The 23,323-nt window shown below is 51.4% G+C and overlaps 1 protein-coding gene across 1 annotated transcript in view; it reads right to left on the reverse strand.

Moving 5' to 3' along the window:
• LOXL2 (lysyl oxidase like 2) overlaps positions 1-23,323 on the reverse strand; it is a gene marked incomplete at both ends in the record, with an annotated part of 72,773 nt that overhangs the window by 5,393 nt on the left and 44,057 nt on the right. The window contains 4 exons of the mRNA XM_079706020.1: positions 638-753; positions 7,798-8,041; positions 12,674-12,839; positions 14,621-14,788. Of these exons, the coding sequence (XP_079562146.1) occupies positions 638-753; positions 7,798-8,041; positions 12,674-12,839; positions 14,621-14,788 (694 nt within the window). The remainder of the gene's footprint in view (positions 1-637; positions 754-7,797; positions 8,042-12,673; positions 12,840-14,620; positions 14,789-23,323) is intronic.

Below are 23,323 nucleotides of genomic sequence, written 5' to 3' on the forward strand. Positions count from 1 at the left end.
CAGGGGCCACGTCAACCACTGACAATTCACACCCATTTATCGAGAGGCTGCCTTGTCTGGGCGCTACTCTAAGCTCCGGCCATGCTGAGAAGGGTCATCGAGTCTCCCCTGGGAGAGGCTGGTCAGGCCAGGATGGCAGGTGCGCGCACAGGTGGTCACGGTGCAGGCGTGGCAGCTGACTAGGGGTGTGAGCGCGGTGCCGCCTCTGCCTGGGGCAGTTGAGAGAGGGTCTGGGAACCTCAGAGTGAGGGTTTAACTTGAACCTGGAGGTAAGAACCAGTGTGGCGGGGGCACTTGTGTTGGGACCCAGGGAGAAGAGGCTGTGGCAGCCAGAGTGGGAGGGGACTGCGTGTCAGGTTCAAGGGTTTGGGCCTTACCTGGGAGGCCATGTGGACCCACCAGTGCCCGTCAGCATAACTCTGGGGACCCAGGTGCCTTTATAGCCAGGCTTTGCCTACCCCCCAGCCCCAGGCTATAGTCATGGGATCCCCAGTGAGGAAGGTCACGGGGAGAGTCGGCAGTGGCCAGGGTGACACAGAGACCTGCGCCCGGCCTCGGCTTCCAGCCGGGTGAGCGCACACGGGAGCATGGGAGTCCCTCTGAAGCCCCCCAGCACCACCTGCCCCTCCAGAGATACCTCCTTCACATTCTGTGTCCTCCAAGCAGAAGCTGGCCTTGTGGCCCTCTGCCACCTTGGTACCATTGGGGTTCAGCAGGTCGTAGTGGGTGAACACCTCCATGCTGTGGTAGTGCCTGGGGGCGAGAGAGGGGGCCTGGATGTCAGTCTCTGGAGTGACGGCCGCCTGCAAGCGATGGCCCAGCTGGCGATTTCCCACTGGGGACACCATGAGCAGAGCAGCGTGGTCCAAAGTGGCGGCCAGTGGGAGAGGCGTGGGCAGCGACAGGACATTAGGAACGGGGGGATGGAGCCCATAACCGTGGTGCTTACGTGGGCTCTGGAGGGGCACAGCCCGCTCACCTCCCCAGGCCTCAGTTCTCTCATCACCTAAGTGGGAATAATGACGCACATAATGCACAGGACGTTGTGGAGAATAGTAAGATAAACTGCTGAGCAGAGAGCCCGGCATCAATAATAAGCTCAGGGCTTCCCTGGTGGCGCAGTGGTTGAGAGTCCGCCTGCCAATGCAGGGGACACGGGTTCGTGCCCCGGTCCGGGAAGATCCCACATGCCGCGGAGCGGCTGGGCCCGTGAGCCATGGCCGCTGAGCCTGCGCGTCCGGAGCCTGTGCTCCGCAACGGGAGAGGCCACAGCAGTGAGAGGCCCGCGTACAGCAAAAAGAAAAAAAGCTCAATAAATTAGGACATTTTTAGTAAATGTGTGTAACGTCTTCCTGGGTGCTAAAGTGGCTAGCACAGCCCATGCCTACTTGAGACATTTTCTGCAGACAACTGCAAGTCACTCTTCCATGTCTTCTGAAAACTTTTAAGGTGGGAGTGTGGTCGGGAGGGAGGGAGACTGCAGAGGGGGAGGAGGGGTGTTCCGGGCAGGTGCTGATGAGTGGGACCCACGCGTGTCCTGAACCAGGTGACGGAGGCAGAAGTCTGTGCTCCCGGCATCGAGTAAATAAAAAAGGAGGCGAAAAGAGGGCTCGTAGGCCCTGTGGGAGGGAGAGGCTGGCAGGCACATCCTGCGGGCCCTGGAAAGGAGTGGAGGGGGAGAGAGCTTGTACAGCCCCGTGACTCTTCCCTCGGCTGAGTGTTTACCTAATGGTGTGCCATCCGGTCACTTGGGTGGAATTGAAAACAGATGCAGATTCTTGGAAAGGCCTGTGTTTGGTGCAGAATAAACAAGGGAAACACAGCTGCCACGTGTTGCCGGCGGCGGGGGGGGGTCTTCCTAAAGCTCTTGGTGGCCAGGCCCGTCCTAAGCTGCTACCCATGTATCACAAGAGACTGCAATGCAGTTATCTCTGTCATTACAGGGACATTTGGAAAATGGGGAAAAACTGAGGAACAAGGTACCAAGGCTTGGGGAACAGAATCACATGTTTCATTTCCATGCGAGCTGAGTTCCCTCTGCAGGAAAGAGGGAATGATAGCATGATCCCCTGTCAGGGGTTCTGTAAGGATGCGGTAGGAGAAATCACAGAAATACCTAACATGGGGCTTGGAACAGAGCAGCACTTAGTACCTGTCAACTCTCTGCTTACTGCTGCTACTCCCAGGAGTGATGGAGGCGTGTTTTATTACTGCCACCACCACTACCATTGCTACGGTTATTCCCGGCCCGGACAGCAGCTTCCCCGCCTCCCGGGCCTCAGGGGGTTGGCCTCAGGCTCCCTCCGCTGGCTGGGTCGGGAGCAGGACAGGACAGAGGGAAGAGGGGAATTAAAAGGACAGGTTTTCAGAGAGGAAATCAGAGGCTCTTTTCCCTTCATCCTGTGTTGGGCTTGTGCTAAAAAAAAATGTCAGAAGTTCCTAAGTTGGGCTCTTCCCAGGTCACTCATGTTTCTGGGTAAAAGAATGCTGAGCCAGGGGCCCACAGGGAACAGTCACAAGGATGCATTTTGTGGCAGTTGAAGGGATGACTCTGAAAGAGTCTATTTTGGCTTCTTGAAGGAGCAAGGTGAGACATGAGGTCTGACTCATTGCCTAAAACATGTCTGCCTCTTTCAGAGACGGGTTTATGTTGTCATGTTTACCGGCTGGAAAGACTGAAGAGGAATAGGCTTATGTTCCGTTGTCCAAACAAAATTCAGACAGAGTCCACAGATGGGCTCTTGTAAGGCTGACCTCCCGCTCCCCCGGCTTCCTGCAGACTCGATTTAAGAGTCGTCTTCCTCAGCTCCTCAGTTTTTCCCCCTGTGGATGTCAGGAGGGAAGCAGCTGGTTTGGAGCCTCCCGATGCTAGCTTGCTGAGGTCCGGGAGCCTCTGTGCTTTACCGCTGGGGCAAACGTGGACATCAGCCCCGGGGCCACGTTTCCCTCCCAGCTGGTTGGCTGTGGAGCCCAGGGGCACCCACCTTCCACCACCCACACACACATCCCAGGGGGTACGGATCGTGGCTGCTGGGAAGGCCCCTGATGATCAGGGGAAATTTCCCCTTTTCAGGCTGAGTGTCCTGAACTTTGGAAGTCTAAGAGGGGGCCTGATCCATGGGATAAAGATAGGGAAACTCCGATTTGCAAAGAAATTCCGGAAGTCTAAGGCGGGAGTGAATACCTGACACTAGAGTGAGGTCATTGTAATCTGGATGAGAGGAAGGACAGCCTTCTACCGTGAGACTCCAGATCACAGTATTCTAGGACACGGTACTAGCCGAGGCAAGAGGTGCTGGGTGAACACGTGGATGACAGACAAAGCTAGTCCAGAGCAAGAAGGGAGGTTTGGGTATATTCTCTGTTACCCTAGGTCATCTCGGGTAAAACTCTCGATCTGAGCATCAGTGTGCGTTGTAGAGATGTTTCACTCTTTTTCGTTTCCCACACCAGCCATGCCTCTTCCGGTGCCTCCAGGATGGAGAGTCCTGGCCGGCACTCAGTCGTGGTTGGGAAAAGGCTCCCATCCCCATTTCAGAGAAATCTGGGGGTGTGTTCCAGCCTCAGGAGGTGCGGCCACAAAGGGCAGGGTCCCTTCCGCTTGCTCTGCCCTGCCCTCCTCATGTGCTAGGCAGCCCCTGGCTGGAACAAAGCCCCACGCATAGGATGAGGGCCTAAAATTGGCTCACAGAGGCCGCACTGAATCTGTGGGGCTTTGACCTGATACGGGGGCTGCTCCGCACATGGTACGGGGTGGGGCGGAATGAAGGAAAGTCCCCGCTTTGTACCCGGGCCATCCCTGACTGGAGGGCTGGCACCTGTGCTGGATGGCACCTCCCTGCCGCTCCAGCTCCCAGCTCCTCTCCCGGGCTTCCCCAAGGTGTGAGGGGGCAGGGAGACTGAGCCCTGGGACACAGCAGGGGCTGAGAACCAGGAGACGCCGGGTTGCTCTGTGCCCAGCTGTCAAAGCTGTGACCTCACGTGCCAGGGGAGCAGGTGTGGTCCCACTCCCTGGAACACAAGAAGCAGGAGTGGGACCCCCATCGAGACCATCAACCAAGGGCCATGTATATGAGAGAGAATGGTACAGGGCATTTCCCTCTAGGTCTGGCTGGGGAGGAGACTCCTAAGGGGGCCGTTCTTTGTTTCATCTTAGGGCTTTCAAAGAACATAGCTCTGTTCCTCATCATAGCAACAACTAAACTGGGAGCTATCGTTTTCCCCATACACACTAATCTGAGCCAGGGTTCTTTTTTTTTTTTTTTTTTTTTTTTTTTGCGGTACGCGGGCCTCTCACTGCTGTGGCCTCTCCCGTTGCGGAGCACAGGCTCCGGACGCGCAGGCTCAGCGGCCCTGGCTCACGGACCCAGCCGCTCCGCGGCACGTGGGATCTTCCCGGACCGGGGCACGAACCCGTGTGCCCTGCATTGGCAGGCGGACTCTCAACCACTGTGCCACTAGGGAAGCCCTGAGCCAGGGTTCTTAATTTTGGCTCCACAGATGGGCTTCAGTGTCTGTAAATCTGCTGAAATAGGATGTTAAATCTAGAAATAAATTTTTTGAGTGGAGGGCCAGCTTTCATCACACTCCCAAAGGGACCCAACGGAGATTCAGGCCAGGATTCCTGTTGAAAGGTCCCCCCACAGAGCCTGCAGAATGCCCCTGGAGCTCTGGAGGCCAGGGGTGGGGAGTTTCTTATACTCTCTGGGGTCTTATGATCAGAGGTTCAGAGCCCTGGTCCAGGAGGTCGAGGCCTGAAGGAACATATGCTTAGCCAGTATGTTCTTTCCCACCCGTCCCTCTCAAACCATTGATTGCAACATCTATAAACAAAGAAAGAAAATAGAACACAGGAAAAGCTGGTGTAGGGGCGGGGAGGACCGGATCAGGGTCCCTGGAGCACCAGATCAGAAGAAACACTTCCATGATGTTGCCACGGGTATTCTTAGGGAAAAGACCATTCCTTGGAGGGCAAGCCTAGGTCACAGGGAGATTCCTACCGTGTGATGTCTGGGTGCAGTGCCACATGCAGGGCAGAGATGCAATTACCTTCTACTTGTAGGCCCACAGGGCAGCACTTCCGCCATGTATTCTCTGAAGGAAATCAGGCACCCATATGTCATGGCTTTAATTTTACTCTCTGACTTTCTCCCTGCAGAAGACCTCCATGCTTCTATACAAAGACCAAAACTTCTTTGGCTAATTAGGACTTTTAGGACATACGGATAGTAATTACAGTTGACCTTTGAACAATGCCGAGGTTAGAGGCACGGACCCCCGAGAAGTTGAAAATCCAAGTACTGCTATCACTGCCTCAGAAACAAAGGAGTTGATAAATGACTCACCCGAGGACAGGAAGCTGAAACTGTTTGGATAGATTCGGGACTCAAGCCGTAATTCTTTAGATTCCACGTATTGTAATCTCTAATCAGACATAAACTTTTCCCCACACTGAGTTAATTTAAAAGCTGTATAGGGGGCTTCCCTGGTGGCACAGTGGTTGAGAGTCCGCCTGCCGATGCAGTGGACACGGGTTCGTGTCCCGGTCCGGGAAGATCCCACATGCCGCAGAGCGGCTAGGCCCGTGAGCCATGGCCGCTGAGCCTGCATGTCCGGAGCCTGTGCTCCGCAACGGGAGAGGCCACAGCAGTGAGAGGCCCGTATACCGCAAAAAAAAAAAAAAAAAAAGCTGTATAGGGCTTCCCTGGTGGCGCAGTGGTTAAGAAACTGCTTGCCAACTCAGGGGACACGGGTTCGAGCCCGGTTCGGGAAGATCCCACATGTCGTGGAGCAACTAAGCCCGTGCGCCACAACTACTGAGCCTGTGCTCTAGAGCCCGTGAGCCACAACTACTGAGCCCGCGTACCACAACTACTGAAGCCCGCGCGCCTAGAGCCCATGCTCTGCAATAAGAGAAGCCACCGCAGTGAGAAGCCTGCGCACCGCGATGAAGAGTAGCCCCTGCTCGCCGCAACTAGAGAAAGCCTGCATGCACAGCAACCAAGACCCAACGCAGCCAAAAATAAATAAATTAAATACATTTTAAAAAAAGCTGTATAATGAAAATGCGTATAGTGAGGTACAATATGTATTGAAAAAAATCCACATATAAGTGGACCCATGCAGTTCAAACCCTTGTTGTTCAAGGGTCAACTATACAGGAGTATCAGCACCCCTGAGTTCTACCCTACTCCTTTTACTTATTTATTTGGCTGTGCCTGGTCTTAGTTGCGGCGTGCGGGATCTTTAGTTGTGACATGCACGTGGGATCTTCCCTGACCAGGGATTGAACCCGGGCCCCCAGCATTGGGAGCACGGAGTCTTGGCCACTGGACCACCAGGGAAGTCGTCCACAGTCCTTTCTTTTGAGATGGGTTAAACAATTCTATCCCCAAACAGATTCGAATGTGACTAGGCCGTAAGTTATGACATGAAAAAGCAGCACAACACAGATTTCTGATGAAGATTGGGTGGAGGTACGAGGAAGAACGCATGCTTGGGAGTCAGAGAGGCCCCGAGTCGGGGTCCCTGCTCCATGGCTCCACCTTGGGCTAGTCCCATGAATGCAGAGCCGCCGTTTCCAGACTCAGGAAAATGAGGGTTCCCTGCTCTGGCACTTAGAAGGGGGTCAGTAAATGTTAGTTCATATGACCTTAACTGTGATCATCACATTTTAAAGCTGGAAGGATGCCTGGTGGTCAGCCAGACTGGGGCCTCTCAGACTGCTGTGCACACAGTCCCCTGGTGACCTGTTAACACGCAGATTCTGCTGTGAATCTGCCAAGGACCCTGGATTCAGCACTGACTGCAGATGCTGCCAGCCCGCCGGCCCCGCTCTGAGAAGCAGGGACCTGGTGCAAAAGCTCCTGTGCGGATGGGATTCTGAGCATAGAGACCGCACTCCCCGTGCCCAAGTCTGTGGCCCCTCGCGGTGGGGGGCCGGGGGTGGCTGCCGGGTTGAATGGCAGGGGTCTCCCTCCCTTCATTTTCAAAACTGTACTGACTCTGTTCCCTCTACCTGCCCAGCTCAGGTCTGAGCAGGAAAATGAGACCCATCACTGGCAGCCAGTTCAGGGTTAGGGGAGGAATCAAGGTAAAGGGACAGAAAGAAGGGGGAAGGCAGGGAGGTGAACAGGGAGGCTTCTGTTGGCTCCAGCAAGGGCCGGCTCTGGGATTGCACTCTGTTCTTGTCCATGATTTATATAGCACTGGGAACGGAGCCACGGACTGAGGGCTGGAAAGGGTATTAGCAGTCCCGGCTGATGTGGCCCAGCTGGCCTGACGTCATGCAACTGGTTAGAGGCACAGCTGGGTCGAGAGAACAGGCCTCATGACTCCTGGCCTAGAACTCCTGTCTCCACCCCCACCGCCTTCGTAGAGATGTTTAAAACTTATACTGGTATTTAAAGTACATTCCTAAACGAATTCAGAATCCAACAACTGCAAAACCCCAGGCACCCTGCAGAGCACGAACTTGCTGTGGACACACTTGAAAACTGTCGACTGAAGGTCAATGCAGGGGCACGGGGTTCTCAAAACAAAGTTTGTCTCCAAACGATAGAGACGTTGGAGCCAAGAGAGAGAACGGGCTCGGGGAAGAGGTGGGCCAGGGCCCCCTGGGGAGAGAGAATGGCGTCTGCAAATGTGGGAGGCCAGCGGGCCATCCCTCCAGCTGGGGAGAACCCCGCCCCCAGGACTGTGTGGCCTCTCGGCTATCCCTAAGTGACCCTGTGATTCTGGATCCCAGCTGGGTGCCTCGGGCTGGCGCAGCCTATGGCGCTGGCAGGGAGAATTCACCTGTGGCAGTCATGCCAGATCCACGCGTGGCGGCCGTTCTTGGGTCGGAAGTCAGACTGGCCATTGTTGTGGATCTGGGAGGAAAAGCGCAAGAGCCGCCGGTAGCCCGTGGTGGGGTTGGTGTTGGCAGCCGAGGCTGCGAGGCAGTTCTCCTCCATGGCGCACTGAAGCATGAACATGGGCCGGTCCTCCAGGTAGGTGCTCTGCTGCACGATCTCTGCGTTGAGGACCAGGTCGGGGGCAGCTGGGAAGGCAGACACAGGATTCAGACGAGGCCAGAGACCCCTCACCCCCTCCTGAGTAGGTTCCTTCTGAGTCCTGAGCTGGCACTAGCCTCCATCCCTGCCGAGCCTCACTGTCTAGAACTGGCTCGTGGTGTCCCCCCTCCAGGTCACCTTCCTTGTGGATCGCTGCCCCCAATTCCTCTCCCCCTTCTCTGAGAGTCCTCCTGGACGCCCCTACAGATCCCAGCGCATGTGCGCAAAATATCGACAGTTGTTCAACGTGGGTAATGGGTGCACGAGGCTTTGTTATATTATTTTCTCTCCTTTTGAGTGGCTTGAGATTTTCCATAATAAAAAGCATACAAAAACAATGAAATTGTGCTATGCAGAGAGAGAACACTCTTAATACCTTGGTCTGATTCTTCTGGGAATGATACAAATGTATTTTCCACCATGTGTAATATTGTATGTAGATTTATAGTCTGCTAATACTGTTTCCCTTAAAACATAACTTGACATATTCCTTTGTTAATAAATATCCATTACAACATCCATTTCATGGCTCCAAAATATTTAATTCATAACCCTAGCCCATACTTTTAGATACAAGGGTTGCCTGGAACCTTTCAGTTAAAGATGAAGCTGTGATAAACATCCTGCAGTAAATCTGTGTATGTAACTTTAATTATTTCTTTAGAATATATTTCTATAAATGAAACTGCTGGGGGGCAGGGTTGCATACTTTCAAGGCTCTGATGTATATCAGGTTCTACCAGTTTCCACTCGCACTGTTGTTCTACATGACAGTTCTCCCCCAGGTATCTCTTTTAAAACAAGCTTGGGGACTTCCCTGGTGGCGCACTGGTTAAGAATCCACCTGCCAATGCAGGGGACACGGGTTTGATCCCTGGTCCGGGAAGATCCCACACACCGCAGAGCAACTAAGCCCGTGTGCCACAACTACTGAGCCTGAGCTCTAGAGCCTGCGAGCCACAACTACTGAGCCCGTGCGCCACAACTACTGAAGCTCACGCGCCTAAAGCCCGTGCTCCGCAACAAGAGAAGCCATTGCAATAAGCCCACGCACCGCAACGAAGAGTAGCCGCTGCTCGCTGCAACTAGAGAAAGCCCGCGCACAGCAACGAAGACCCAAGGCAGCCAAAAATAAATAAATTAAATAAATAAATTAAAAAACAAAACAAAACAAGCCTGACTTACTCATTAGTGCATTGCACATAGCAGGTGTTAAAAAAAAAATCACCAATGGCTATAATCTGTTTGCTAAACAACTGTATTAGAAGGCTTAGCTTCTTTACCAAAGGATTAACTGTAAATTTCCCTTTAAAACTGAGACTGTATTGACCAAAGGATTAACTGTAAGTTTCCCTTTAAAAGTGAGATTGCATTGAACATTTCTAGTGTACTTCAATTCACAAAAATGTTGTATGTGAATCATTTACAAGACCCATCCATCTTTTATTTCCCAACAGGTTGCTTGTAAATTTCTGAAGTGGGTGTCATCTGTGAGCTTTGCTTTGCTCAAGTTCACCAATGCCCAGAGCACCCCTTGCTTGTCTGCATCTCCTTCCCATGGTCCCCAGGCTGCACATGGAGCCCAGCAGATTTTCAGTGATGGGGCCCCGCTGCCTCTAGAGAGCAAACCTACCTGCAGGGACTGGGTGTGGAACCGCAGGGGAGTGAAAGGTCACTCAAATGGGATGAGGGGTAGGGAGGCTCCCATCTGCTGAGAACGATTTCCTCTTGGAGGGCACAGACCGGGATGCAGCATTGCTGGCACTGAGTGTCCTGGGCACACCTTTTTTGAGGGTGTTGTGGTCTCTTTTTCATTGTCTGTACACTACTCAGTACTCACTGGACAGCCCCTCAGCTTCCCTCTGAGCTGGGCAGAGGGGTCTCCACCGGACCCTCCTCTTTCCGAGAGGAGGCCAGCCCTCCCTCCAGCTCAGGAGTCTTAAGGTAACATGGCCTAACTTAGCCAGTAGCTCGCTTTCAGCACCTGCCATGGAATGGGGCCTTGACCTCCCTAACACCCAAAACATCCTCCAGAAGCTCATCCGAGGCATGCACTCATCCACCTGTCTATCAAGTATTACAGTGAGCACTGCGCTAGCCTCTCTGGACAGCGCTAACAAGGAAGATCTTATATTATGGCAGGAGAGACAGATAGAGTACATATTAATTACTTAATTATAATTATGACCAGAGCTTGAAGGAGAAACACGCAGTGTTTTGGAAATTATAGCGGGGGACCCAATCTGGGGAGAGGGGTCAGGAGAGACTTCCTTGGAGGCAGTTGCATTTTAGTTGTTCTGTGGAGGATGAGCAGAGGTTAGAGGGAACTGCTCTAAGATGCTAAGCTCAGTAGCACATGCCAGGCCCCTGAGGCATGAAGGAGGACCAAGGCCTGCGGGTACCCAGGAGGGGTGGGCAGGGAAGGCGGCTTGATATGAGGCTGGACAACACGTGCCTGTGCAAGACCCTGCGTTCACTTAAGTCGGTGGGACAGCTTGGACGGGGTTGGAACATGAGGCAGCACAAGCTGGGGACCAGCACTGACCCTGGCTTCAGGGAAGGGAAGCAATGGGAGGCCCCAGGGAGGAGCCTCTGTGGTAACACGGTGTAGAGGATGGACAGTGGGATGCAAGAAGGTAAAGGGAGTTGAGAAACTACGGAAAGGTAAAAATCCAGATGGCTCGACTCTGGGGGGTATGATGAGGAAGACAGAGTGATATCAGGGAGAACTTCCAGGTTTAGGATGAAATTGGTTGGATGAGAAAAAGTCATTACAAAGGGTTGTCTGAAGAATATACTTTCTCTTTCTGAATAAAGTATTAAGCCAGATCAGTGTTCCTGGCCTCAATAACTTCTGCCCCTCTGCAGACTCTGACTGATACCTTCAGTCCAAGCTGAGGGGTTCTCTAAGCAATAGCCCCATGAAAGTCAATTTTTGTCTGCCGTGAGGATATGGCAGGCATTGTTGATCTCATAACTCTCAGTCCTCATAATGAGAAGTTCCTTTTCATCTCAGTATCTAGAATAGTGGACTTCTCTTTGACTCAAGGGTTTGTTTCTATTGCATACTGTGAATTATATTAATGACCAGGTTTCCCTCTTCCCTGTGGCTGCTAGGAAGCTCACTGTATAGTTACAATAGTAAAGGTATATGAGTCTATAGCAGTAAATGTATAGGACTGTATAGTACATATTTTTTATTAACCTCTCTTGGCTCCATTTTGAGCCACTACCTTTTTGCCAATACGTACTTTTTAAAAAATCTGCTTTAATCTTAGGCTACCTTGAATTTTATTTAGGTGTACATTATCTTAATTCCTTTTTGGAAAAAATGATATATTATAAATATAAATAAATTATTAAGCTAAGAAAAGTCTCCTGATGAGGGTAAGACCACTTTGCTTGGATGCTCTCCCCTTGGAGGGCTGGTAAGGGTGGTCATCTCGCTCTCTCCTCTCAGACAGGATGCGACAGCTTGTGACGTCTGCCCAGAGAAGCTCGCACTGGAGTTGAGAGCCCTGCCTTACAAGGGTTAGGAGATGCTGAGTGGGTCTAAAAGGGGTTGATGGGAGAAGTGACTGAGTTCAAGTTTAATCTTCTCCCTAGTTCTCCGTGATGGTAAACAACAGTGCATCACTGTTTCTTAAGTGCTTGTGTATATTTGTTGTCACAACAATCTAATTTCCAGTTTCTAGGAAAAACAACAAAGACTGTGGATTACAGCAGTTAACTAACTTTGCCAAGATCAGCTAATAGTGGCAGGCAGGGTCTGGTCTGGAGTTCTCTGGCCAGACTCCAGGCCTCTCCTACCTCCCAGGTTCACAAGGAAATCATATGATAAGGCAAGGACGGGGGGATGCAGAGAATAACATGCCTGCAGTGCTGTCAATGGGTCCTCTCAGCATGGAAGGGAACGTACTGAGATGGTCAGTCTGAATCCTGGCTGGGGTGGGGGAGGGGTGGGATGGGATTCCCTTCTATATTGTCAAGCTCTCTAGGATTCCCAGGGAGTCACCAGGAGGCTAAATCACCCCCAGGGTGTGAAAACAGGCAGGAAATGATCTTTCTTTTTCTTTTTCTTTTTTTTTGGCCACACCGCACACAGCACGCGGGATCTTAGTTCCCCGACCAGGGATTGAACCCGCGCCCCTTGCATTGGGAGCACGGAGTCTTAACCACTGAACTGCCAGGGAAGTCCCAGGAAATGGTATGGAGCAGGGCGGAAGGAAGGAAGCTGACACTCACCAAGCACTTAGCGTGTGCTTCACCTGTTAAGCCAGAAGCATGCTCCCCAGAAGAACAAGTTCTTAGTCGCTAAGTTTGCCTAAGGTCATTTAAATAATCTACAGTGACCCGGCCTTTGAACCCAAGTCTCCCAGACTCCCAAGTCCTCCCTCCTGCCTTCCTCTCCACTGTCATCGGGCAAGATTCCAGGTTGCGGGTGCGGGTAGTTCCTCTTGCCCCCGACTCTTCCACTTAACACGAATCCATCTCTGCTTTCCTCTTTTGCTCGGCTCATAGCAGATGCCTCAGAGCCTTGCAAGGAATAATCAGTGAGACTCTGATCCCCTACTGGAGCCTGGCAGGGAGGGTGGGCTATGACACCCAGGAGCTCTCACTTTCTGAGCAGGCAACTCCAGCCCCGTGCTGCACCCCGCCCTCGGGGCAGGCCAAGTCCTCTCCGTCGTGGCGGCAGTGCGCCAGGGACAGCTCTGTTCCTGAGCACTTCACTCCGCTCATGACCACCTTGTTGGCGTTGATATTTCCGTGCCAATACCAGGTCTCCTGGATGAATCAACAACAACAACAAAATGGGCAGTACGTCACCTAGAATTGTCATTTTCCCATATTCTATCAAATTTCAGCCTCACAAAAGTCCCAACCCTTTATGATCCCATTATTCAGATGGAGACAGCCAAGGCACAAAGAGTCACTTACCCAAGTCCCGCAGTTTGCTGGTGGCAGTGCGAGTGAGACCCTCACACTGGATTCTGCCCCTCCCCCCTTCTGGAAAGCACAGCTAAGGGTATGTTCAATGCTGTGTGTCAGGAACGGCAGCTCAGGCTGTCCACTCCCTCTCCCTGAGCCCGGGGCAGACATTACTAATCAATCACAGCACTCTCCTCTAAGCCTGACTGTGCTCTCAGAATCCTTCTCAACACAGTGTTCCAGGAATACACTGCCAATTGATCAGAATTGGCAGGTGAGAAGAAATCTATTCACATATGTCAATAGTTAGTTCCACGTTCATAAATCTCATTGGTTCTGTTTCTCTAAAGAACCTGACTACACACCCTTATCCTCTAGAGAGAAAACTGGGGCCTCGGGAAGGGATCGGGCTTGCAATCAGGGACAGATTTGGGACTGATATCAGGGTCAGGTCCGTTCACAGCCTCAGCTGTGAGGCCCAGGTGTCTTAGGAACGAGCTGACGGGGAACAAAAATAGCCGGACAGCCACTCTGTTGTAATGAGCACTGTTTTTCGACTCTCCTTGAAGAACCAGAGAGCACCCTGGCTTGTCATAAGCGGTATTAGCAGAAACATTACATGGCCCTGCGAAGCCAGGCTCCCAGAGGACCCCGGGTACCAGAGGCCTGCCCCTTCTGGATGCCCAGCATCTACTCTGGGCCCTGGGCAGCCCCCAGCAGGCAGTCAGGCTCAGCAAGGCTGCCTGAGTTCTCCCACGTCCCTTCCTAAGAAACCCCTTCCCCGAGCAGGCCACCTGGGCACAGGGGCTGAAGTCAGGGTTAGCAAAGCAGGATGGGGGAGCTTCAGACATTTTCTTGCTCTGGGAGAAGCTGAAGGAAAGTGTTTAGAGCCAGGATATTGAGGACCTGGGACTATTCATTCCATGTCACGGGGAGGCGTAGAAGGGTGGCTGCTTTGCCCCAGATCATTGCACAGCCGGATGGTAGGGCTCCGGTTTGGAATAGACCCGGAGCCCCCTGGCTCCTGCTTCTCTGGCCCCCAGCCTCTTTCTGACAATGTTCCCTCATAGGATGGGGTCCAGAAAGCAATGATTTTTGAAGCCGAAGCGCTACTTGTCTTTCTTCTGATAGGGGGCAGGAGCTTAACTGCCCTCAGCTGAGTCCCTCTCTTTAAGGAAGGGCCGGCGGGGAGGAGGGCGTAGCGGCTGTGAAAGGGCCCTGGACAAGGCTTGGGGATTTACCAGCCAACCAAGGAGAGGATGCGTGGATGTGGACACCGTGGGGAAGCATGTTCCGGGTGAGCTAAGGCGTCTGGGGGGTTGGGCTGGGCGGTCTTTACTGCCCCACAGGACTCAGTCGCTTCCAACTGCAAAAGGCACATCAGGACGGCCGGGGGAGGAGCCCTTGGCACAGTGCGAATCCCAGCACGCAGAGCTGAGACCGTGAAACCAGAGTGCAGAGAGCACGTGACCCGCCCCAGGACTCAGGGCTGTGGAGAGCGGCGTGGGAGCCAGGATGAGGCTCTTCCTCCGAGTCCAGGGCTCTCTGTCTCCTGGGGTTCATGGACGATGGGGGCTGACGAGAGATGGACAGGAACAGGCTGCATGGAGGGTTCAAGGCCCTCGGGGATTTCTCACCTGGAAGGCTTGGCTGGCAAACCCCAGGCCCAGCTGCCGGCAGACCACCATGGCCTCCACGATGCCCCAGTTCTCGCCACACACGGTCCCCCACACGAGGGACCCGTTCCTCTCCACCAGCACCTCCACTCGGCCCTCATAGGGGTTTCGGCCCCCGTTCAGGCGCAGCTGTGGAGAGAAAGGAGGGCATGATCGCCACGAGGGGAAGGCAGGTTGACGCCCCGCCGTACTGCCCTCAGTCCCAATTTCCCCAAGGCAGGGGGTCCTGCCTGCGACACAGATCCCGCAGCATCGCTGAGAGCCTACTGTGTGCCGCAGGCAACGTGCCCAGCATGGTCTTCTGTATCCGGTCCCCCTCCCCCGCCCCACCGCAGGCATCCTGGGGCCCTAGAAGGCTGTGCAGCTGGGGAGGCCCACGGATCCCTCTGAGCAGCACAGCAGAGTCTGCTTCTGCTGCCCATGCGCCCACCAGGGGGACTGCTCGTAGATCAGACACTTGGAAGGATGCAGCAAGAGGCCTTAAAAGGGTGGAATCCCCTGACTCCTTCCTGGACCCTTTTCTCCTCACCACACCTCCTGCCCCCACGTTCCAGATCCTGATCCCATCTCCTCCCACAGTGTCCCCTGCTGTCCTCCCCCGCAGAACTCTCTTCTGAGACCCATACAGCCAGCTGCCTGTCCCACCGGGCACCTTGGAGACCCCAGATCTAACTTGTCCTCTCTTCTCTCTCCACCTAAAGCTGCGCTCTACCTCCCCCCCGTTCCCTATTTCAGCTAAAGCCACAACCATCTGTCCCAGGGGCAGCAAACCGTGTAGCGTGAAAGCAGGCATCGCAATATGTAAATGATGGGGCACAGCTGTGTGCCCATAAAACCATATATACAAAAACAGGCAGAGGGATGGGTTTGGACTGCAAGCTGTAGTTTGCCGATCCCGAATCTACTCTGTTAGACAAGCCAGAAATCTGGGTGCAATCCTCAGCATCGTCTTCTCTCTCATCCCCCCACATCCCGTCAAAATCTTCCTCCGTAGATTTGATCTCCCAAGTCTCTCTCCGACGTGCCCTCCTCCCTCCAGCTCCATCCTGACCCTCTCGTCCCAGGCACCATCACCTCTCGCCTGAACCAGCCCTCCTCACCTCCCGTGGTCTCTCCTCTCGCCTTCACTGACCCATTCTCCACGCAGAAGCCAGAGTCACATCTGAAAAACACCCAACCGCATTCCTGCCCTAGAACATGTCCATGGTTTCCCACTGCTCCACTACTCCCCTCTTCATCCTAATCGCGTCTCTCTCCTCCCTGTTCTCCGACCTCCAAGTGCATGGCCTTCTTTCAGTTTCCATGGCTACCTAACTTTCTTGACCATGTCACACAGTAAGTCTCATTTCACATTGAAGCCTATTATATACAGAGGCCCTTTGGCCTGGCTGGTCCCACTCATCTTTCCAATCCTATACCCAATGGCACTTCCCTCCGATGGGGGTCAGTGCCCACGTACAGTCTATCACTCCCTCTACATTTCCTTCTTAGTATTCTTTTTTTTTGCGGTACGCGGGCCTCTCACCGTTGTGGCCTCTCCGGTTGTGGAGCACAGGCTCCGGACGCGCAGGCTCAGCAGCCATGGCTCACGGGCCCAGCCGCTCCGCGGCATGTGGGATCTTCCCGGACCAGGGCATGAACCTGTGTCCCCTGCATCGGCAGGCAGACTCTCAACCACTGCGCCACCAGGGAAGCCCTTTCCTAGCATTCTTGACAATTATAATTAAGCTAATTCACACTTTAACGTCTGTCTCCTCTGCTAGATTATAAGTGCCAAAGAGCAGAGCTGTATTTGGCTGGTTTACTGGATGATCAATAACTAAGACAGCACCTGCCACATGTTAGGTATATGCCAAGACTATTTTTGGAATGGATGAATACACGATCAGTCTTACAGAATGAAAACGTGGACCAACTTAAGTGAGCCCAAGCAGGGAGATCTGGAATTGGGGGAAGGGTTCTGAAACTGCAGCCTTTAATCCAGATACTTTACCCTGCTTTCCTTTATGCTTCAAACAATTCATTCCTTTGAGATAAGGCATAACACTTCCAGGAATCCTCAGCTGTTTGTTTGCCCGCCCTTAGCAACGGCTCGACCCCCTAAGTCACAGGTCTTAATTCTTATGGACTCAGGGGCTGGGAGGGTCACTGAGGTCAGCCGACAAACAGACAAGCCGAGGGCAGACATGATACTCGATCTACCTGCCATGGTTGGTGAGTGGATGCATAAATGAGGTAGTTCATGGAAAGTGCTCAAACAGGGCCTGGCACCAAGTGAGTGCCGAGAACTATCAGACATCCTCACAGCAATGATCATCACTAGGGTGGGAGTCCCAGCAGAAAGCAAGCCTCTCTTCAGAGGAGCTAGAAGAGGTCAGAGCAGGCAGGAAGAGGGCTGGCCTTCGGGAGGCTGACATTTGTCTTCCTGGGTGTCTCTGGGCTGAAGGAAACCCCGATGAAGCTGGACACTGGACACTGGATATGCATTGTACATCAGCCATGACTAACGTATCTTTGGATCTATGTAAAAATACAAACAGATAAGATGGGCAGAGCCATCAAGAAAGTCCTAGAAGGGTCTGAACCTCAGCAGGAGGCGAGTCACCCAGCTCCAACATGCAGGGGGAGGCCAGCAGCCCTTGGGCAGGGTGCGCCTTCAACCCATCCAGGATGTCTCTAGAGGTAACTTCAAGCCATCCTCTCTGCTTATTTGAGACCTAATAAAGGCCTGGATTTTACCATATACTTCCTTTATGTGCTTACTGAACTCTGCTGGTAACGTTGGCACCTCCTGAGAGATGAAATGAATTGTGCATAGTTCACAGGATCCATTCATTCATCTGGTATTTATTGAGCTTTTACTACACGACAGGCCCAATGCTCCGTGCTGGGAAATTCACAGGCAGACTTCCAGAGCACTTATCGTGTCTCTGGCCCTGTGCAAGCCCTTTGTGGACATTCGGTCCTCACAGCACCCCTAGGAGGCAGCAGTACCATGTCATCCAAATTTCACAGATGAGAAACTAGAGTCTCGGATACAGTAAGTGTCTCTTAACTACCATGCTAGACCACCTCCAAACCATGCACGTAAGCCCCCTTCTCCAGGGATGCTTTTGTCCCAAATCAGGGACCACCAAGCCAGAACTGAGGACCGACTCACAGTCAGGATGGAGGATGGAGCACTCCTCTGGGAGGTGGAGGCTCTGGAGCCTGGGCTTATGTTCTGAGGCTTTTCCTGTCCACTGGGGTCAGACTGAGCCCTGAGGTTTAGGATACTCACTAAGGCACCTAATTTTGTGCCTTGTGCAAACCATCTCCAGTCGCCTCTGAGTGGCTACAGCCTTGGCAAGGAGCGGTCTGCCAGCCCACCACGCATGTCCCCTCTCCCCACCCGCCTGGCCCCCTGAGTCTCCAGCCTCCTGGCCTGAGGACACTCTGTGTCCTGGATAGACACAGTGGGGACTGTGATGGCAACCGCAGGCCTCTCCTCCAGGCCTCAGGCTGAGCCCTCTAACAGCTTGTGTCCTGATTTAGGAGGCTTGAGCCTCCCTTCTCTTTGGGAGGTCCAAGTCCTTTCCCCTTCCCCTGGGTGTGGTTTCTAGAATCCCACCGCCGAGCCTGGTGGACCTGCAGGCCGGCACAGGGATACACCCTGGGGAGGTGGAGGCCGGGGGTGAGGACCCCTCCCGTGGGCCAGGTTGGCACTGAAGTTCAGAACGCCAGGGGGTGGTGATGATTAAAAGCAGATTGATGATCGGTTCAAGATGGTGGAGTAGAAGGACGTGCTCTCACTCCCTCTTGCGAGAGCACCGGAATCACAACTAACTGAACAATCATCAACAGGAAGACACTGGAACTCACCAGAAAAGATACTCCACATCCAAAGACAAAGGAGAAGCCACAATGAGATGGTAGGAGGGACTCAATCACAATAAAATCAAATCCCGTAACTGCTGGGTGGGTGACTAACAAACTGGAGAACAATTATACCACAGAAGTCCACCCACTGGAGTGAAGGTTCTGAGCCCCATGTCAGGCTTTCCAACCTGGGGGTCCAGCAATGGGAGGAGGAATTTCTAGAAAATCAGACTTCAAAGTCTAGCAGGACTTGATTGCAGGACTTTGACAGGACTGGGGGAAACAGAGACTCCACTCTTGGAGGGCACACACAAAGTAGTGTGTGCATCGGGACCCAGGAGAAGGAGCAGTGACCCCATAGGAGACTGAACCAGACCTACCTGCTAGTGTTGGAGGGTCCCTGCAGAGGCGGGGGGGTGCCTGTGTCTCACTCTGAGGACAAGGACACTGCCAGCAGAAGTTTTGGGAAGTACTCCTTGGCGTGAGCCCTCCCAGAGTCCACCATTTGCCCCACCAAAGAGCTGTGTAGGCTCCAGTGTTGGGTCACCTCAGGCCAAACAACCAACAGGGAGGGAACCCAGCCCCACCCATCCCATTAGCAGACAAGCAGATTAAAGTTTTACGGAGCTCTGCCCACCAGAGCAACAGCCAGCTCTACCGACCACCAGTCCCTCTCATCAGGAAACTTGCACAAGCCTCTTAGATAGCCTCATCCACCAGAGGGCAGACAGCAGAAGCAAGAAGAACTACAATCCTGCAGCCTGTGGAACAAAAACCACAATCACAGAAAGACAGACAAGATGAAAAGGCAGAGGGCTATGTACAAGATGAAGGAACAAGACAAAACCCCAGAAAAACAACTAAATGAAGTGGAGATAGGCAACCTTCCAGAAAAAGAATTCAGAATAATGGTAGTGAAGATGATCCAGGACCTTGGAAAAAGAATGCAGGCAAAGATCGAGAAGATGCAAGAAATATTTAACAAAGACCTAGAAAATTTAAAAAACAAACACCTAGAAGAATTAAAGAACAAACAAACAGAGATGAACAATACAATAACTGAAATGAAAAATACACTAGAAGGAATCAACAGTAGAATAACTGAGGCAGAAGAACGGATAAGTGACCTGGAGACAGAATGGTGGAATTCACTGCCGTGGAACAGAATAAAAAAAAAAAAAGAATGAAAAGAAATGAAGACAGCCTAAGAGACCTCTGGGACAACATTAAATGCAACAACATTCACATTATAGGGGTCCCAGAAGGAGAAGAGAGAGAGAAAGGACCCGAGAAAATATTTGAAGAGATTATAGTCGAAAACTTTCCTAACATGGGAAAGGAAATAGCCACCCAAGTCCAGGAAGCACAGAGAGTCCCAGGCAGGATAAACTCAAGGAGAAACATGCCGAGACACATAGTAATCAAATTGACAGAAATTCAAGACAAAGAAAAATTATTGAAAGCAACAAGGGAAAAACAACAAATAACATACAAGGGAACTCCCTTAAGGTTAACAGCTAAATTCTCAGCAGAAACTCTACAAGCCAGAAGGGAGTGGCATGATATATTTAAAGTGATGAAAGGGAAGAACCTACAACCAAGATTACTTTACCCCACAAGGATCTCATTTACATTTGATGGAGAAATCAAAAGCTTTACAGACAAGCAAAAGCTAAGAGAATTCAGCACCACCAAACGAGCTCTTCAACAAATGCAAAAGGAACTTCACTAAGTGGGAAACACAAGAGAAGAAAAGGACCAACAAAAACAAACCCATAACAATTAAGAAAATGGTCATAGGAACATACATATCAATAATTACCTTAAACATGAATGGATTCAATGCTCCAACCAAAAGACACAGGCTCACTCAATGGATACAAAAACAAGACCCATCTATATGCTGTCTACTGAAGAGACCCACTTCAGACCTAGGGACACATACAGACTGAAAGTGAGGGGATGGAAAAAGATATTCTTTGCAAATGGAAATCAAAAGAAAGCTGGAATAGCAATACTCATCAGTTAAAATAGCCTTTAAAATAAAGAACGTTACAAGAGACAAGGAAGGACACTACAGAGATCAAGGGATCAAGCCAAGAAGAAGACAAAACAATTATAAATATATATGCACCCAACATAGGAGCACCTCAATACATAAGGCAACTGCTAACAGCTCTAAAAGAGGAAATCGACAGTAACACAATAATAGTGGGGGACTTTAACACCTCACTTACACCAATGGAGATCATCCAAACAAAAAATTAATAAGGAAACACAAGCTTTAAATGACACAATAGACCAGACAGATTTAATTGATATTTATAGGACATTCCATCCAAAAACAGCAGATTACACTTTCTTCTCAAGTGTGCACGGAACATTCTCCAGGATAGATCACATCTTGGGTCACAAATCAAGCCTCAGTAAATTTAAGAAAACTGAAATCATATCAAGCATCTTTTCTGACCACAACGCTTTGAGATTAGAAATCAATTACAGGGGGAAAAAAAGGTAAAATACACAAACACATGGAGGCTAAACAATACATTACTAAATAACGAAGACATCACTGAAGAAATCAAAGAGGAAATAAAAAAATACCTAGAGACAATGGAAACACGACGATCCAAAACCTATGGGATGCAGCAAAAGCAGTTCTAAGAAGGAAGTTTAGAGCTATACAAGCCTACCTCAAGAAACAAGAAAAATCTCAAATAAACAATCTAACCTTACACCTAAAGGAACTAGAGAAAGAACAACAAACAAAACCCAAAGTTAGTAGAAGGAAAGTAATCATAAAGATCAGAGCAGAAATAAATGAAATAGAAACAAAGAAAATAACACCAGTTATTATGGGCATCGTCAGAAAATCTACAAACAACAAATGCTGGAGAGGATGTGGAGAGAAGGGAACCCTCTTGCACTGTTGGTGCAAAGGTAAACTGATACAGCCACTATGGAGAACAGTATGGAGGGTCATTAGAAAACTAAAAATAGAATTACCATATGACCCAGCAATCCCACTACTGGGCATATACCCAGAGAAAACCAGAATTCAAAAAGACACATGCACCCCAATGTTCATTGCAGCACTAGTTACAATAGCCAGGTCATGGAAGCAACCTACATGCCCATCGACAGATGAATGGATAAAGAAGATGTGGTACATATATACAATGGAATATTACACCGCCATAAAAAGGAATGAAATTGGGTCATTTGTAGAGACATGGATGGATCTAGAGACTGTCATACAGAATGAAGTAAGTCAGAAAGAGAAAAACAAATATCATATACTAACGCATATATGTGGAACTTAGAAAAATGGTACAGATGAACCGGTTTGCAGGGCAGAAATAGAGGCACAGATGTAGAGAACAAACGTATGGACACCAAGGTGGGGAAGTGGTGGGGGGGTGGGGAGATTGGGACTGACACATATACACTAATACGTATAAAATGGGTAACTAATAAGAACCTGCTGTACAAAAAAAAATTCAAAAATTCAAAAAAAAAAGCAGAATGACTTTTAATTGGGTTTATCATTATTTTTTATCTCCCTACGGACTGTGCCCTGTGTTACTGACTACACTGGGGGCTGATAGCTACCTCCGCTACCCCGTTCATAGGCCACTGCCCCCCAAAACTGACTTCATTTTGTTGCCCCAAGGTCAGTGAAAGATGAAGATGGGGGAGCCTAAAGAACCCACAGTTCATACTTTGTCCCACCATCAGAGAGCAGTGGGGCCCCAAGATTAAGTCTCAGTGTGAAGGCTCCTGTCTCAAGGGCTCTCTCTGGGAGGGTCCCTGTCCTTTGTCCACCACTGCCTGTGCAGCCAAAGTTTGTTGGCCATGTGTTCTGTCCTAGGTTTTGGAGCCAACAGAAGTCTGAGAGGCTCTGGCTGAAGAATGTGGCTGCACACTGACTCCGGGGCAAGGAAAACTTGGAGTTGCCAGTGGGGAGCTGGGGCCTCTCCTTGAAGCACTCCCCAAAGCTCCAAGCTGTGCCCGTGCGTCCAAGGCTAAGCAAGCCTGGAGCAGCCTCCGTAACAGGGAGCAGGGTTCCATCACCCCGGGAGGAATCCAGGCACCTCAAGATGCATTGGGGGCCTTTTCTCATTTTCTAGAAAACTCTGGAGGGAACAAAAGAGGCCAGCCATGAAGTTCAAACTCAGCCCAGGACACAGCTCTCTATTTCCAGGGCCCCTCTCCTGGGTGTCCCATTCTGGAAGCAGCCTGGCTCAATGCTCTGACTCTACCAGCATTGGTGGAACCCCAAGAGGCCTCGGGGTCAGCCAGGAGCCTCTGGCCTGCACCCTCTCCACCTCATTACCCTTCAGGGATGCCAGGAGAGGTCAATCCTCCTCCACTGTTTTTTTTGTTTGTTTGTTTGTTTTGCGGTACGCAGGCCTCTCACTGTTGTGGCCTCTTCCATTGTGGAGCACAGGCTCCGGACGCGCAGGCTCAGAGGCCATGGCTCACGGGCCCAGCCGCTCCACGGCATGTGGGATCTCCCCGGACCGGGGCGTGAACCCGTGTCCCCTGCATCGGCAGGCGGACTCTCAACCACTGTGCCACCAGGGAAGCCCTGTTTTTTTAAAAACAACCCAAGGCATTTCTTTTCTCCTATTCCTTTGATTCTCGGTGGCAGCAGTATGGGGTTTGAAAGAAGGGAGTGAAGCACAGGCAGCTGAAGTTTTCTGAGCATGAACAGGGAAAACAAAACACCCACTTCCAGCTAGTGGGGCATGGCGAGGCCGCCCTGTGTTTTGATAACGTTGTGGTTCACCAGTCCCACACCTA

The sequence above is a fragment of the Hyperoodon ampullatus genome (genome assembly GCF_949752795.1).
Source record: "Hyperoodon ampullatus genome assembly, chromosome: 6".
Lineage (NCBI taxonomy): Eukaryota > Metazoa > Chordata > Mammalia > Artiodactyla > Ziphiidae > Hyperoodon > Hyperoodon ampullatus.